Source organism: Gymnogyps californianus, chromosome 7, assembly GCF_018139145.2.
Source record: "Gymnogyps californianus isolate 813 chromosome 7, ASM1813914v2, whole genome shotgun sequence".
Lineage (NCBI taxonomy): Eukaryota > Metazoa > Chordata > Aves > Accipitriformes > Cathartidae > Gymnogyps > Gymnogyps californianus.
In genome coordinates this window covers 11,638,994-11,651,173 of record NC_059477.1, presented here as the reverse complement: position 1 = coordinate 11,651,173, position 12,180 = coordinate 11,638,994, and the positions used below count along the sequence as shown (strand labels likewise).

The 12,180-nt window shown below is 34.7% G+C and overlaps 1 protein-coding gene across 1 annotated transcript in view; it reads left to right on the top strand.

Moving 5' to 3' along the window:
- The window catches only part of DNAH7 (dynein axonemal heavy chain 7), a 124,559-nt gene that overhangs the window by 20,885 nt on the left and 91,494 nt on the right, over positions 1-12,180 (top strand). Inside the window, exons 15-18 of the mRNA XM_050900467.1 lie at positions 3,446-3,670; positions 5,059-5,205; positions 5,809-6,494; positions 8,905-9,091. Coding sequence (XP_050756424.1) covers positions 3,446-3,670; positions 5,059-5,205; positions 5,809-6,494; positions 8,905-9,091 — 1,245 coding nt within the window. The remainder of the gene's footprint in view (positions 1-3,445; positions 3,671-5,058; positions 5,206-5,808; positions 6,495-8,904; positions 9,092-12,180) is intronic.

The following is a 12,180-nucleotide window of genomic DNA, read 5'->3' as shown; positions in this document are numbered from 1 at the left end:
TCGAATTTAAAGATGAGTTATGCATTTTTCTTTTACAAAAAGACAAGTGTTCCTAATTTTGCTGACCTCTTTGTGATGACAGGTGGCTGTCAGTAGTATGCTGCCTAGCAGATGTTTTTGGTAAAATAATGACACTTAATCTGTCCTTCAAGGTAACGGTGACATCTTTAAGAATGAGTGAGAAATTAACTGCTTTTCAAAAGAAAATCATGCTATGGAGAGAACATTTTGAAAATGGAAGTTTGGAAATGTTTCCATTGTTATGTGATTTTGTTGCTGAAAACTGTGTGTGTGTCCCCATAAAAACTCTCATATATGTACACTTTAAAAAGTTGGAAACAGAATTTTCTAACCTGTTTAAAAATCTTACAAAATATTTCAGTGGGTTTTGAATGCATTTGTTAAAAACGTAAAAATGCAAGACCTTCCAGTTAGTTTGCCAGAACAACTGAGTGACATCAGGGAAAATGGAAATTTACTAGATGAATTTCAACAAAAATCTTTGCATAATTGGTGGATGAGATCATGATTTATTAAGTGCAACCAATGATGCAATTCTTGCATTTGGATCTGTGTATCTTTGAGAGGTTTTTTTTCAGCTATGACAGGCATTCAAATGAAGTATTGAAATAAACTGAACTTCGAAAAAGACCTTTGAATCTCTGAATCTCAAAATATTAAACCAAGGTTAACGAAGCATATTCAATCACATTGCTCTCACTAAAAATATTATTAATAATAATATTAGTGAAAACAAAAAGGTTTCTGTAAAATTAATAAAAATTATTTAAAATCTTGTTTATTTCATCTTCATTTAATCCTTTTTTAATTTCTATTTTTTGTACATGTTTTATTCTGTACATAATGTGTTAGTATGTTGTCCCCTAAAAAATCAGGATTCTTTCACCTGGTGTGCAAAAGAAGCCGATTAACACACAGAGTCAAGATATTTGTTTATTTCCTGTCTGTGCAGAGATGGGTGCTAGGTGGTAACTCCACAAAGCTAGCACCCCTGGTTAACACACGGTAAAGCATTTTATACCTTTCGAGCAACAGTTATCAGTATTTTTACAGTTTTGCTGAGTTACCCTTGTTCCTATTGGTTCTCACAAGTCTCATCTCCACTTAAAGTTGCAGCATCCTCTTTTTTTACTGCGCATGTTCTGTGAGGAAGGGGCTTCTGTTGGTAGGGGGCTCTCCCTACCTAAGGGTGGGTTTTCTAGTATGTAATTAGGATAGTTCACTCAAAGTTCAAGTAGCTCTTTGGTTGCCCTTGTGCTTATCTTGGTATTTCTTTACCCGCTGACTTGTGGTGTCATCGTATTTCTCTTCTCAAGGTCGCGCCTCATTAACTAAGTAGCATCCTTTATTTTTGTTTCTCACATATCTCCAACAAGTACAGTAGTATACGTGTATAATCTATAAATAAATATACATATATTGGAGATGCATACTCAAAAATTTCTTGCTGATAAGGATGTGTGATCAAGAAAGTTTGGAGACTACTGCTGTAGGGGAGCGTGCTAGCAAGCAGTGTGGCTGGCTGGAACGCTGATTGAGCCTGTTAGTAATATAGGTACTACCTGGAAGTTTTTTCACTGATTTTGAGGAAGCAATGCGTTCATATATAATGGCTTGGAATAAGTGCATGGTTTTATTTCTATCCCCATCTAGCTAGTGTAAGCAGATAACATGTAATTTCTGTAGCGTGGGCAACCCGTCAGTAGAATTAAATTTAGACTACGTTTTCCTCAGGCTTCTGAACAGATAGTGTAGTCAAACAGTGAATATCTCTTGGTTCTCCTGAATTAAATTCAAGCAATTGAATTAGATGTGGAAGACTCAATATCCATTCCCAATATCCTAAACTAATCAAAGAGTTGAAACCTGGGTGTAGGGAACTTTAATATGTATTTAATTCTTCACACAAAAACTTTAAAAAGCACTCATTGGCAAGTTGTATGAAGTAATTTTGCCTTTACATCCTTTGTTGAATGATCATTTACAATTTAGCAGAAGCAGGGTTTGTAGTTTGGTAACATAAAATCCCATCTGCTCACTTACAAATACCACTTCCGTAATCAAAATCCTGCTGTTTCTTTGATGTATTCAGGCTCCGGTTCAGTGAAGCTCTTATATTTACGCTTGAAATGTAACATGTCTTAGTCTCTTGCTGTTCAGCAAAGGTCTGATGTATGTGCCCAATATTAAATGTGTGGAATATAGGTTTGTGCTTAAAAATGGCTGCCTGAGTGGTTGGCTGAATTTGGGTTTGAGTGATTTGAACTTTTGCTACAGTGAAGTTTAACATAGAATATAACTGGAGTAATTTTTTCAAGTAAAAAGTACAATGTTTAGAAGTTGAACTATATGCTGAGAACATGGTGCCTTTAAAATGTATACAAGTTATGGTATAATTTTGTTGGAGAATAAACAAATTGCATGTAATCATGGGTAGCATGTAATATTATACCAGCATGAAACCCCTTCTAATAGTTCTTCCCTCTCATTGCTGAAAAGATGTATCAGTCTTTGTTTGGGGTATTCTTTTAATAGCCAAATATTCTCTAGATCAACAGCAATGAGTATATTCTGAAGCATAGAAACTGCTGTTAAAAGAGCAGAAGCATAGATTTACTGGCCAATTTATCCCTACCTAAAAATGTTTCCAGTGATATCACGTTGTGTCATCATATTAAATTTTTCTGTATCTTCAATTGCTGGTTATCAAGTAATATTTACATATACTGGTATACTATCAATCTGTCCAATTGACCAACATTTTTACTAATACAGCTCTTTTCTTGTTAAGAGGCTTTCAAAGTGCTTTGTTATGGGTTATTGTTTAAACTGGGCTGTGTTGCTGTTCTGTTAAGAGTACCATACAGAATGCTGCGTGTATCAATGCAGTTTACTGCCAGCTCCTGAGATCTGAAAGAACAGCGTCATTTTTATTTTAATCATAATGAGCAGTACAGTGGCTGTCTATATTCCTTATATTCTTACTGCTAGGGAAGACCTAATCTTACATTGGGCCATACAGTGCTTCCCTTTCTGAAGTGTGTCCTTCTTTTCTCTTGTAGTTATTTAACTAATTTTTCCTTCGTAGCACCACGCTTTTTTTCCCAAACCTGCAACATTTACAACAGGCTGTCTGGATTGGCTCCCGTTAGTCCAAACCTTTGTGCATACAGCGTAATCCATTCTTTTGAGTTTTATTCAATAAAATAGCTAGTAAGGCAGTTGTATTAACAAGTTATATGCCATAAAAATGGCTAATACCATGCCATTCCAAATAAACACCTTTTCAGGTCATGTATTTCTAATTTTATTTAATTTTCCTTGTAAAAAATAAGCTTTTAAAGTTAAGTATTAACTACTTCGGGCATTATTTTGGTATTAAATTGTATAAAAAATGTCTTCCCTCTTAATTTCTATTCCCCAGGCCTATATGCAGAAAGTGGAAACATGTGACATGCTTGAATTGCAGCAGAAATTAGTGGATGCTGTAAATTGTGTTACTTTCCTGATAGAATGTGTGAACTTTTCACCAGCAGACATTCGACTGAACAGTAATGTTTTTCAATGGTATGCACGAATGCCAGCTATCTTTGAAGAGCACAGAAAGATAATTAAAGAAAAAACAGATCAATTTCAAGATGGTCTTAAGGTTTGTAATGACAATATTTTAAAAATCCTTGAGCTACTAATTTTGAATGGCATATAGGACATGAAATAATGGATTGAATAACCTCTTATTTTCCCATATATTTTAAAAAGAAGTTTAAAGTAGACGTTTTTATGTTATTCTTGGTATTAACAATTTTTGCCTGCTTTCCACTCATTTGTTTTTTCACATATCCATGAGGACGGCAAGACAAGCCACATCTCACATTTTGCACTCTGAAAGCTCTTTGGTTGCAGAACTTCCAGCTACGTTGATTAAAGTTGTCTGTATGTGAAATAGTAAAATTCAGATAGATCCTTTAAAGACATGTACATGGCTTGATTTATGCACAAGCAGTCCCTTTGGAGTCAATGGCAGTATATGAAATTTCTATGATAGCTCAAAAAAAAAAATCTGCATTAATTTGTAAGTGTGATTTTTGCTGTTAGGATAACGTCAGATAAGGTAGTTTTATAACATAAGTGCATCTTGATTCAGATTTGGTTTATTTGTTTTTATTTTTTAATGTCTTATACTTCACATGTATTTTATCTCTGTTAGAATTTTTCATTGTATTTACTAGGCTTTTACAGTACAGTTTGTTATATTATCTAAGTGATGGGGTGTCTCCACAAGGATTGCTCATTACTAGGCTGCTGATTCATTAGAATTACTGCCTGTATAGCTGACTACTTTGGTTTTCTCGTGCTCCTCAGTCTCATCATCATTTTGTCTTAGTACATATTTTGAGATAGTGAGCTTCTATGTTTATGCAGTACATCTAAAGAAGTAGCTGGTAAGTGTTATTATGTTATAAATAAATGTGCAGCATAGACTCTGTTATCTTGAAACATGTTATTGCTTTGTATTGTTTGCTGCTTGGTTTCAGACATTGACCACTACTGATACTCAATGTGAAATATGTGTTGTGGAGTCATGTGTACAAGGAAAAGCTATCCTTGAACTGTATGGCTTTAAAACAAGAGACACCTCTGTCTTGTGAAACTGTTTAGCTTCCTCTGTCATTTGATTAATCCTGTTATTCTATTTTAATTTGAGATATACTATGCATTTGAATTTAGCTTTTTATTATTAGCCTGCTGACTATGTCCATCACAGAAAGCAGAAATTTTTATGTCCAACTATATCCTATGACATAGAACCCAAAGTCACGTCTGTCAGCCCAAAAAGTCACTGCAGGCAACAGTAAGATTCAGGGCAAATTCTGTAATTTGGATGGAATAGATACTCATGTGCAAATATGTTGGATGTCTTGGATTTTCTGCAAGTATTAAGTGTCCTACTATAGCAAATCAGAATAGTTACTTCTTTTTACAGAAATTTATTGTGATTTTTCTTAATGAGTATATGCTTGCTTGATGTTTAATTAGATACGCTGTGAACAATTTGTTGAGGAACTGAAAAGCCACTCTAAGCAGGTTGAAGAACTTAGCACATTTGGAGATATTCAGGAAGTCAACAGGTATTTGAAGAAAGCTCAGGTGTTAAATACAAAATTGGATCTTGCTGCTGATAAGGTACAGTTTATAGTCTAAACTAGTCCAATAGTATGAATTGTAAATCTTAATGTTATCAGAATCAACAGTTTGCTTAGTAATGCAGTTACTGAGATGTGGCAAAATAATTCTTAATTCAGCTATGAAATAATTTTACGTGATTTGTGATTTAAACTGCAAATTTACTGAGCACAGTAATTTGTTACTCTGTGGTCTTGAGTTAATACGGCAGCACTTTGCATAGTGAAAGAGTGGGTTAAGTTTACATAGGTTTACATGGAAATGACAGTTTTATGTTCTTGCAAGTGCAATTCCTGATGCTCGTTATTACCTCCCATCTGTTAAAGCCTCCATGGTAATGCAAATTATAGAGGAATGCCCAGGTACCATTTTAAACCTCTAACTATATTCGTCTATTGACTAGTATGAATGTTGAGCTGTTACTGTTAAAGATTGCTTTAACTGCAGTTAATGGCAGCAATTACATAATAGACTGGTTTAGTAACTCAAAACTTAATTTGAAGCTTGTTGAAGACACCAGAAAACCTCCCTAATCCCTGTGGTAAGGACCTGGTATCACGGACAGCTTTCTTTGTATTTCAGACCTCTCTTATGTCTCAACAGATTGATCAGTTTAATTCAGAAGAAGAGTCCTTTGGATGGCCAGTATCTCAGTACCCTCAGCATAAAAATATCCGGAATACTCTTGCTCCTTATCTTCGTCTGTATGATATGACTGTTGAATTCAACAGAAAACACAAAGACTGGACAGAGGGATCATTTACAGAAGTGAATCCAGACAAAGTAGAGGTAGATGTAGGAAACTACTGGCATGGACTGTATAAACTAGAAAAAGCCTTCCACAATTCTCCAAATGCATTAGCAATAACAAGACAGGTTAAATCAAAAGTAGAGGAATTCAGATGCCACATTCCTCTAATCCAGGTGATTTGCAATCCTGGTTTGCAAGAAAGGCACTGGGAAGAGATGTCAAAAATTGCTGGTTTACCGCTGTCTCCTTCTGAAGACTCAAATGTCTTGTCATATATTAACTTACATCTTGAACCATTCCTAGAAAAGTTTGAGACCATCAGTGAAACAGCCAGCAAAGAACATTCACTTGAGAAAGCTTTAACGAAAATGATTTCTGAATGGGATCAAATGGAGTTCACTCTTCTGGCCTATAGAGAAACGGGAACCCATATTTTGTCATCTGTAGATGATATTCAGATCTTATTGGATGACCACATTGTCAAAACTCAGACTATGAGAGGATCTCCATTCATTAAGCATTGTGAAAATAGAATAAGGTAATTTTTTTTTTCTAATAGAAAGTCACCAAGTAATGTTACCAAATAAGAAATCTTTTCTGCTTAATCTAAGTATAGGGACTTCAAATGCTTTTGTTTATCCTCCTTAAGCAGTGAATTAATCTCATTTTAAAGGGCTAAAGCTTTTATCCCATGTCAGCTACACGCTATTTAATCCCATAAAGCTGATTTTTACTTTTAATTAACGATATGGGAAGTGCTAATGCATTGGAGAGGTTGCTGAACATTTTTAACGCGCTCTGGTACTTAAGGTACCAGATGCATCATGACATTACCTTTGTTTTACCAGATAAAACATATCTGAGGTATAGAGGGAAAGGTTGTAGACTAAGAGAATATATTCTAAACTTTCTACCTAAATTATAAAGCCACTGAATCTTTTCGCTCTTCAACAATTAAAAATGTTAGAGCTTAGGTAAGGGAGATGAAGAAAATGAAAACAAGACAAATTTCAGGGAAGTGATGAAAGATTTTTTTTTTTTTCTCCTGCAGAAAATTAAATTCTAAACGTAGCATTGCATGTGAAAAATTCTGTACTTCCATCTTTGAGCATAGATTTTAATCTGTTTTTTTCTCTTTCCTCAATAAATACTTCACTTGCTTCCTAAATCCCCCAAATGTAGCCATATTGTGGAAAACCAAAAATCTTTCATCTAAAGTTTGGGTATAATTATCTAGCTATATAGGTACCTCCAAACTCCCATTAACCTGCAAAAATGCTATTTCAGATTTCAGCACATATTCAATAAATATGAATACATACGTACATAAATATACATGTACGTTCCAATAAGTGTTGTCTAATTACTACTGTACTATAGTATAAGAGTCTCTTCCTTATTAATGTAAAATGGTAGGTTTTGCCTATTTAAAAAGAGTAAGCACACCATGGTAATTTCATCAAAGTTTTTTGGTGACTGACAGCATTTGTAATAATACAAGGTATTACTATTACTTCAGTCTTTGAGGTCTAGGCGATTACACAATGGTTGCTTTCTCAATAATCCAACAAAGCGCGTAGAATTCTGGAGTGCTGCCAGAGATTATTCCAAATTCCTCATCTTCATTTTGGTGTATTTTTGGTGTAAGCAGGTTAACGGACCTGCCTTTCCTCTTGGAAAGCTGCATTTTTCTTTACCTCTTGCTAGAAGCAAAATCACCAGAGATGAGGTACCAATACCTAAAAGATGAAAGAGGGACTTCGGGGGTGGAGGAGAAGGTACATGCAAGCAAAGCTGTCTGTTGTTTAGAATCTGTGGCAGGTAAATGAAAGAAGACAGAAGTTAACTATGTTTTCACATGTATCATTTTACAGAACTCAGTGCAGCCCATGTATGAGTGTCCTGTTGAGAAAATTATTGCCATGGTTCATTTATACAATATATATTTTAACAGCATGCATTTTTTATAATAATTCTATCTGTACCAGTCCAGTGCTATGAGAGCTGTAAAAAATAATACTCACTGGTTTTATATGCAAAAGAAGAATATATGTACTTGTTATAGGATTATAAATAGCATTTTATTTTTACATATTTTTTGCAAATATGTCAGTGGATTAGGAATACCAATGACATTAGAGAACTGATAATATCACATCTGTCTGATTCTGGTGAGATAGTAAGAAGTATCAAATGGTGGTGTTAATTTTAAAATGATGCAGAAAAATTGAGGACACTTAGAAAAAATGATAGGCTAAAAGATCTTGAATTTTTGACTGTCAAAAGGAAAGACTGAACAGCTATTGAATTATAATACTGTGTACCCATAGGGGTGTGCAGTAATATTGAAGGACTCTTTCATCTATCAAACAAATGTGTTCAACATCCACATTTGGAATTTGAAGTAAAAAATAAAATGTGACTTAACCATTGGACTGTTTACTACTTGAAATCTTTTAATTAAGATCACATGTCTTTTTAGGACAATGTCTACATATTTTTGGTTTAGTAGGTTAGGTTACTTTCATCTCTTTCTTTTGCCATCTCAGCCTGTCTATCCTAGCAAAGAGTTAGAAATAGTAGTCTGGGCTTTGGTGTATGCCAGAAACCAGATTACACACTCAACTGAAGTGAATTTGTCCACAGATACTATTACATGCTAAAGTGTGTGCTACGTTTATTCACTGATACTGTTAGTCTATTTATTGGATTAACCTAGTTCATTAAATCCTACAATCAACCTTACAGATGATCTGGTTGCAGAAATTTATGTGGACTTTGTTATGCAGGAAATCAGGCTAGGTGAATATGATATTCTGCTGAAATCTTAACTTATACCTGTTGCACTTGCTGCTGAATATGCAAATTGCCAAAAAGATCTTAACAGTCTGCTGGAAATGTTTTACTGGAAGCATCAATTAATGCATTGAACTAATACTATTTTATAGGGAATGGGAAGGAAAGCTGTTGTTGGTACAGGAGATCCTGGATGAATGGCTGAAGGTTCAGGCTACTTGGCTTTATTTGGAGCCAATTTTCAGTTCTCCTGACATCATGGCTCAGATGCCTGAGGAAAGTAGACGATTCAGTACTGTGGTTAAGACATGGAAAGACTTAATGAAATCAGTTTTTCAGGCAAGTACTGCTGTCTTAAGAATATAGAGTGAATTTGTAGTATGTACCAAAAAAAAAAAAAATTGCTTCTGATAACACAGTAATCAGTTTTCTGTTTCATCTTAGCCCTCTTTCTTAGATTCTTTTAAAAATTATCTTGCAGAACTATTTCACATAGACTCATAGAAGCATTGACTGGGAGGGGCCACTGGAGTTCAGTTAGTCTAACTTCTTTCTAAAAGCAGAACTTTTGCCAATGCTACATCAGGTCAGCCACAGATTTGTGTAGCCAAATTTCAAAAATCTCCAAGGACAGAGATTTCTTGCAAATTACCTCCAGAGACTTCAGTGCTGCAATACCTTCCTAGTGAATAGTTTTTTCCTAATGTCCAAGCTGAACCTCCCAAGCAAAGATTTGTACCTGTTGCCCCTTGTTGCCCAACTGTCACTGCTGAGAAGTTGGGTCTGGTTTTTTCCATTGCCCGTCATGTAGTGGCTGGCTACAGTTACATTCTACCTTAATTTCCACTTCACCAAGCTGAACAAGTCCAGCTCTCCCAACCTCTTCTCATAGGCCATGTGCCATTCTAGTGAGTAAAATTAAGTGGCATACAAAAAAAGTAACACAGCAATGATGATCCTGGCACTGTAGGTCAATTGACATGAATCAAAGAAATTTTACACTGATTGTTCCTTTTGCATATTGAATGGTAGAGATGCCTCTGTAACTTTAAACTGTTTAGATATTTAAGTTGCTTCAAAAGTACTATTCTGATCTACTATAAATCAGTACATAAGACAGTTGTCAAACACCACCACTGCATATGTCTGGCAGTTCAAAATGTTACTGTCTTGCCAATCTGCTTCTTATTTGACGCTTTCTGGAAGTTAGCAGGATCAATTCATGAGATTATATGAATGCTCTTTGCTTCAGTAGTTAGATGTTCTCAGCTGTGGATTGGGTTAGACTGGCTATATTTGCCAGCCTAACTGGATGAAGAACACTCCTGCAATCTCTTCTGCTGACTCTGCTGAGAGGGCAATAGCTTCTAGCAAAGAGGTGGTACTAGTAAGGGAAGAGGTAGCATCTGAAACTGGCACAGCTGATCCTTCAGCAGTTACATGATCGGTGGTCTGAATGCATGCTCTACAAATTCTGCTCCTCAGGGAATAACCAGTTACCTAGTAATTCTGGTAACCTTATTATATAATTCTAATGATTCTAATAATGATTAGAGAAAACTGCATTCATTCTGAAAAAGTTCCCTAATATTAAGGACATTTCTAGTAGGATGTTGCATTTTTAATATTTTTTTAACTGGGCTTACTAAACTATTCAACAGACTTGAGAAGATTTATGAGGTCCACTGTTTTCCAGGGCAGGGACATAAGGTTCCTGTTTGAAGGAAAAAATTAGAAGCCTTTTTTTTCATCCTTTGCAGAACTTTTAGACATCCATTATGACATTAGGACAAATGCTAAAATCTTCCCTCAGTCTAAAAGCTTTTGGTCTGAGCTCTTCTCAGGTTGCAGATATGGTCTTAACGTAGGAATACACAAAATGTGTAGTATACAAAAAGAAGCATTTGCTTAATTTCCTGGTAGTTCAGCTTGATCACTTAAAAATAAAGTTATTTTTCATTTTTAGTCTCTTTTTATTCTTTCTCCTTCCCTTTCTCTCCTTCCATTTCTCCCTCTCTCTCTCTCTCTTTTTCTCCTTCTGTCTTACACTCCCCCTCCCCCTCTTCTTTCTCTGTTTTTCTTCTGTTTTAGAAGAAAATCAGGAATTTACCCCATAGAGCTGTGAAATCAATAGTATTCATTTTGGGGAAGAAATTGGGTAAAAATAAAAAAGGGCAAGAATTTCAGAATTTTGTTGAGTATTACATTTCTGAACATTGTGTGCTGAATGATCTGTTTTGATAAAATCTTCTAATTCAGATATTCAGTGCTAATCAAATACAAAGTATTTTTTGAATGTGATATATGTTATCACTGGCAGAAAAAAGAATCATCTTTTGTTTGTACAGGAGAGTGTAAATGCCAGAATAGAAGTTTAACAATCTCAAGTTAATTTTGGCTAAACAAGTAGGCATTATTTCCAGAAGATGGCACTCTCTTTCCACAAATGCAACGATTGAGTGTCATGGCTTAAAAGAATGCTCTTCCCCAGTCTATGTGAATGGGCTTTCTTAAAGCATAAAGCTAACTTGAGTCTGTTCATGCTTTTTTGCATTTATATGTCATTGTATTATAAAATTGCTGTGTATTATAAAATTCCTTTATTTGCTTAGCTTTTCATCACAAATTTGAATAATCATATATTATTCCTTCATTTTAAATACCTAATTTAAGCAATGCACCTTAATGAGGGTTAAATTACTTAATGGTTTAATTTCCACTTCCCATAAATTTTAAAAAAATCTAGGATACAGAAGCTCTTCTGTCTTTGTGGGGAAGAAAGGAAAAAAAAAAGGGGGGGCAAGAAAAAAAATCCAAGAAAAAAAATCGCAGTCTGCAACCTGTGATATGTTAAAAATTATATTTGGAAACTAGAGTTAGTGATAGTCTTTTAACAGGGTACTCAAACTATTTTTATACACTTGTTTTATACTGTTTTCTTGATACATTTTTTTCCCCTAATTGACACTGACAGTGTCACTGACAAAATAAATTACGGTAATGTTTTGAATGACTGAGAATGATGGCATTCTCTTTTTTTCTTCATGCCTTAGCAGAACTGTGAATAGGAAATCTATGTTGAAGCATAATTTTTTTTTCCCCCTGACTTTTTCTCATATGAAAGAAAAAACAATCAGGAAGAATCCCATTTATAAAACTGGCAACACAGCTTTGATTTGCTTTACCAGTTGCACTTATTCTATTTGCTGATGATAAATATGCTAAGAAAGGGAATGAAACCTCTTTCTGTTGACAATGTATGGTTATACAGTTGTTTGTGCATTAAAAACTGTTTTATAAAACCAATTATAAGCTATGTTTGTATGCTGACAGCTTAATTGTCTATGTATAGATGAAAAGTATATGTAGTTATTGAGTTTGTTCTGGTTTGGTATGATGCAAGAGGCAAGTGACAGAAAGTAAATGTA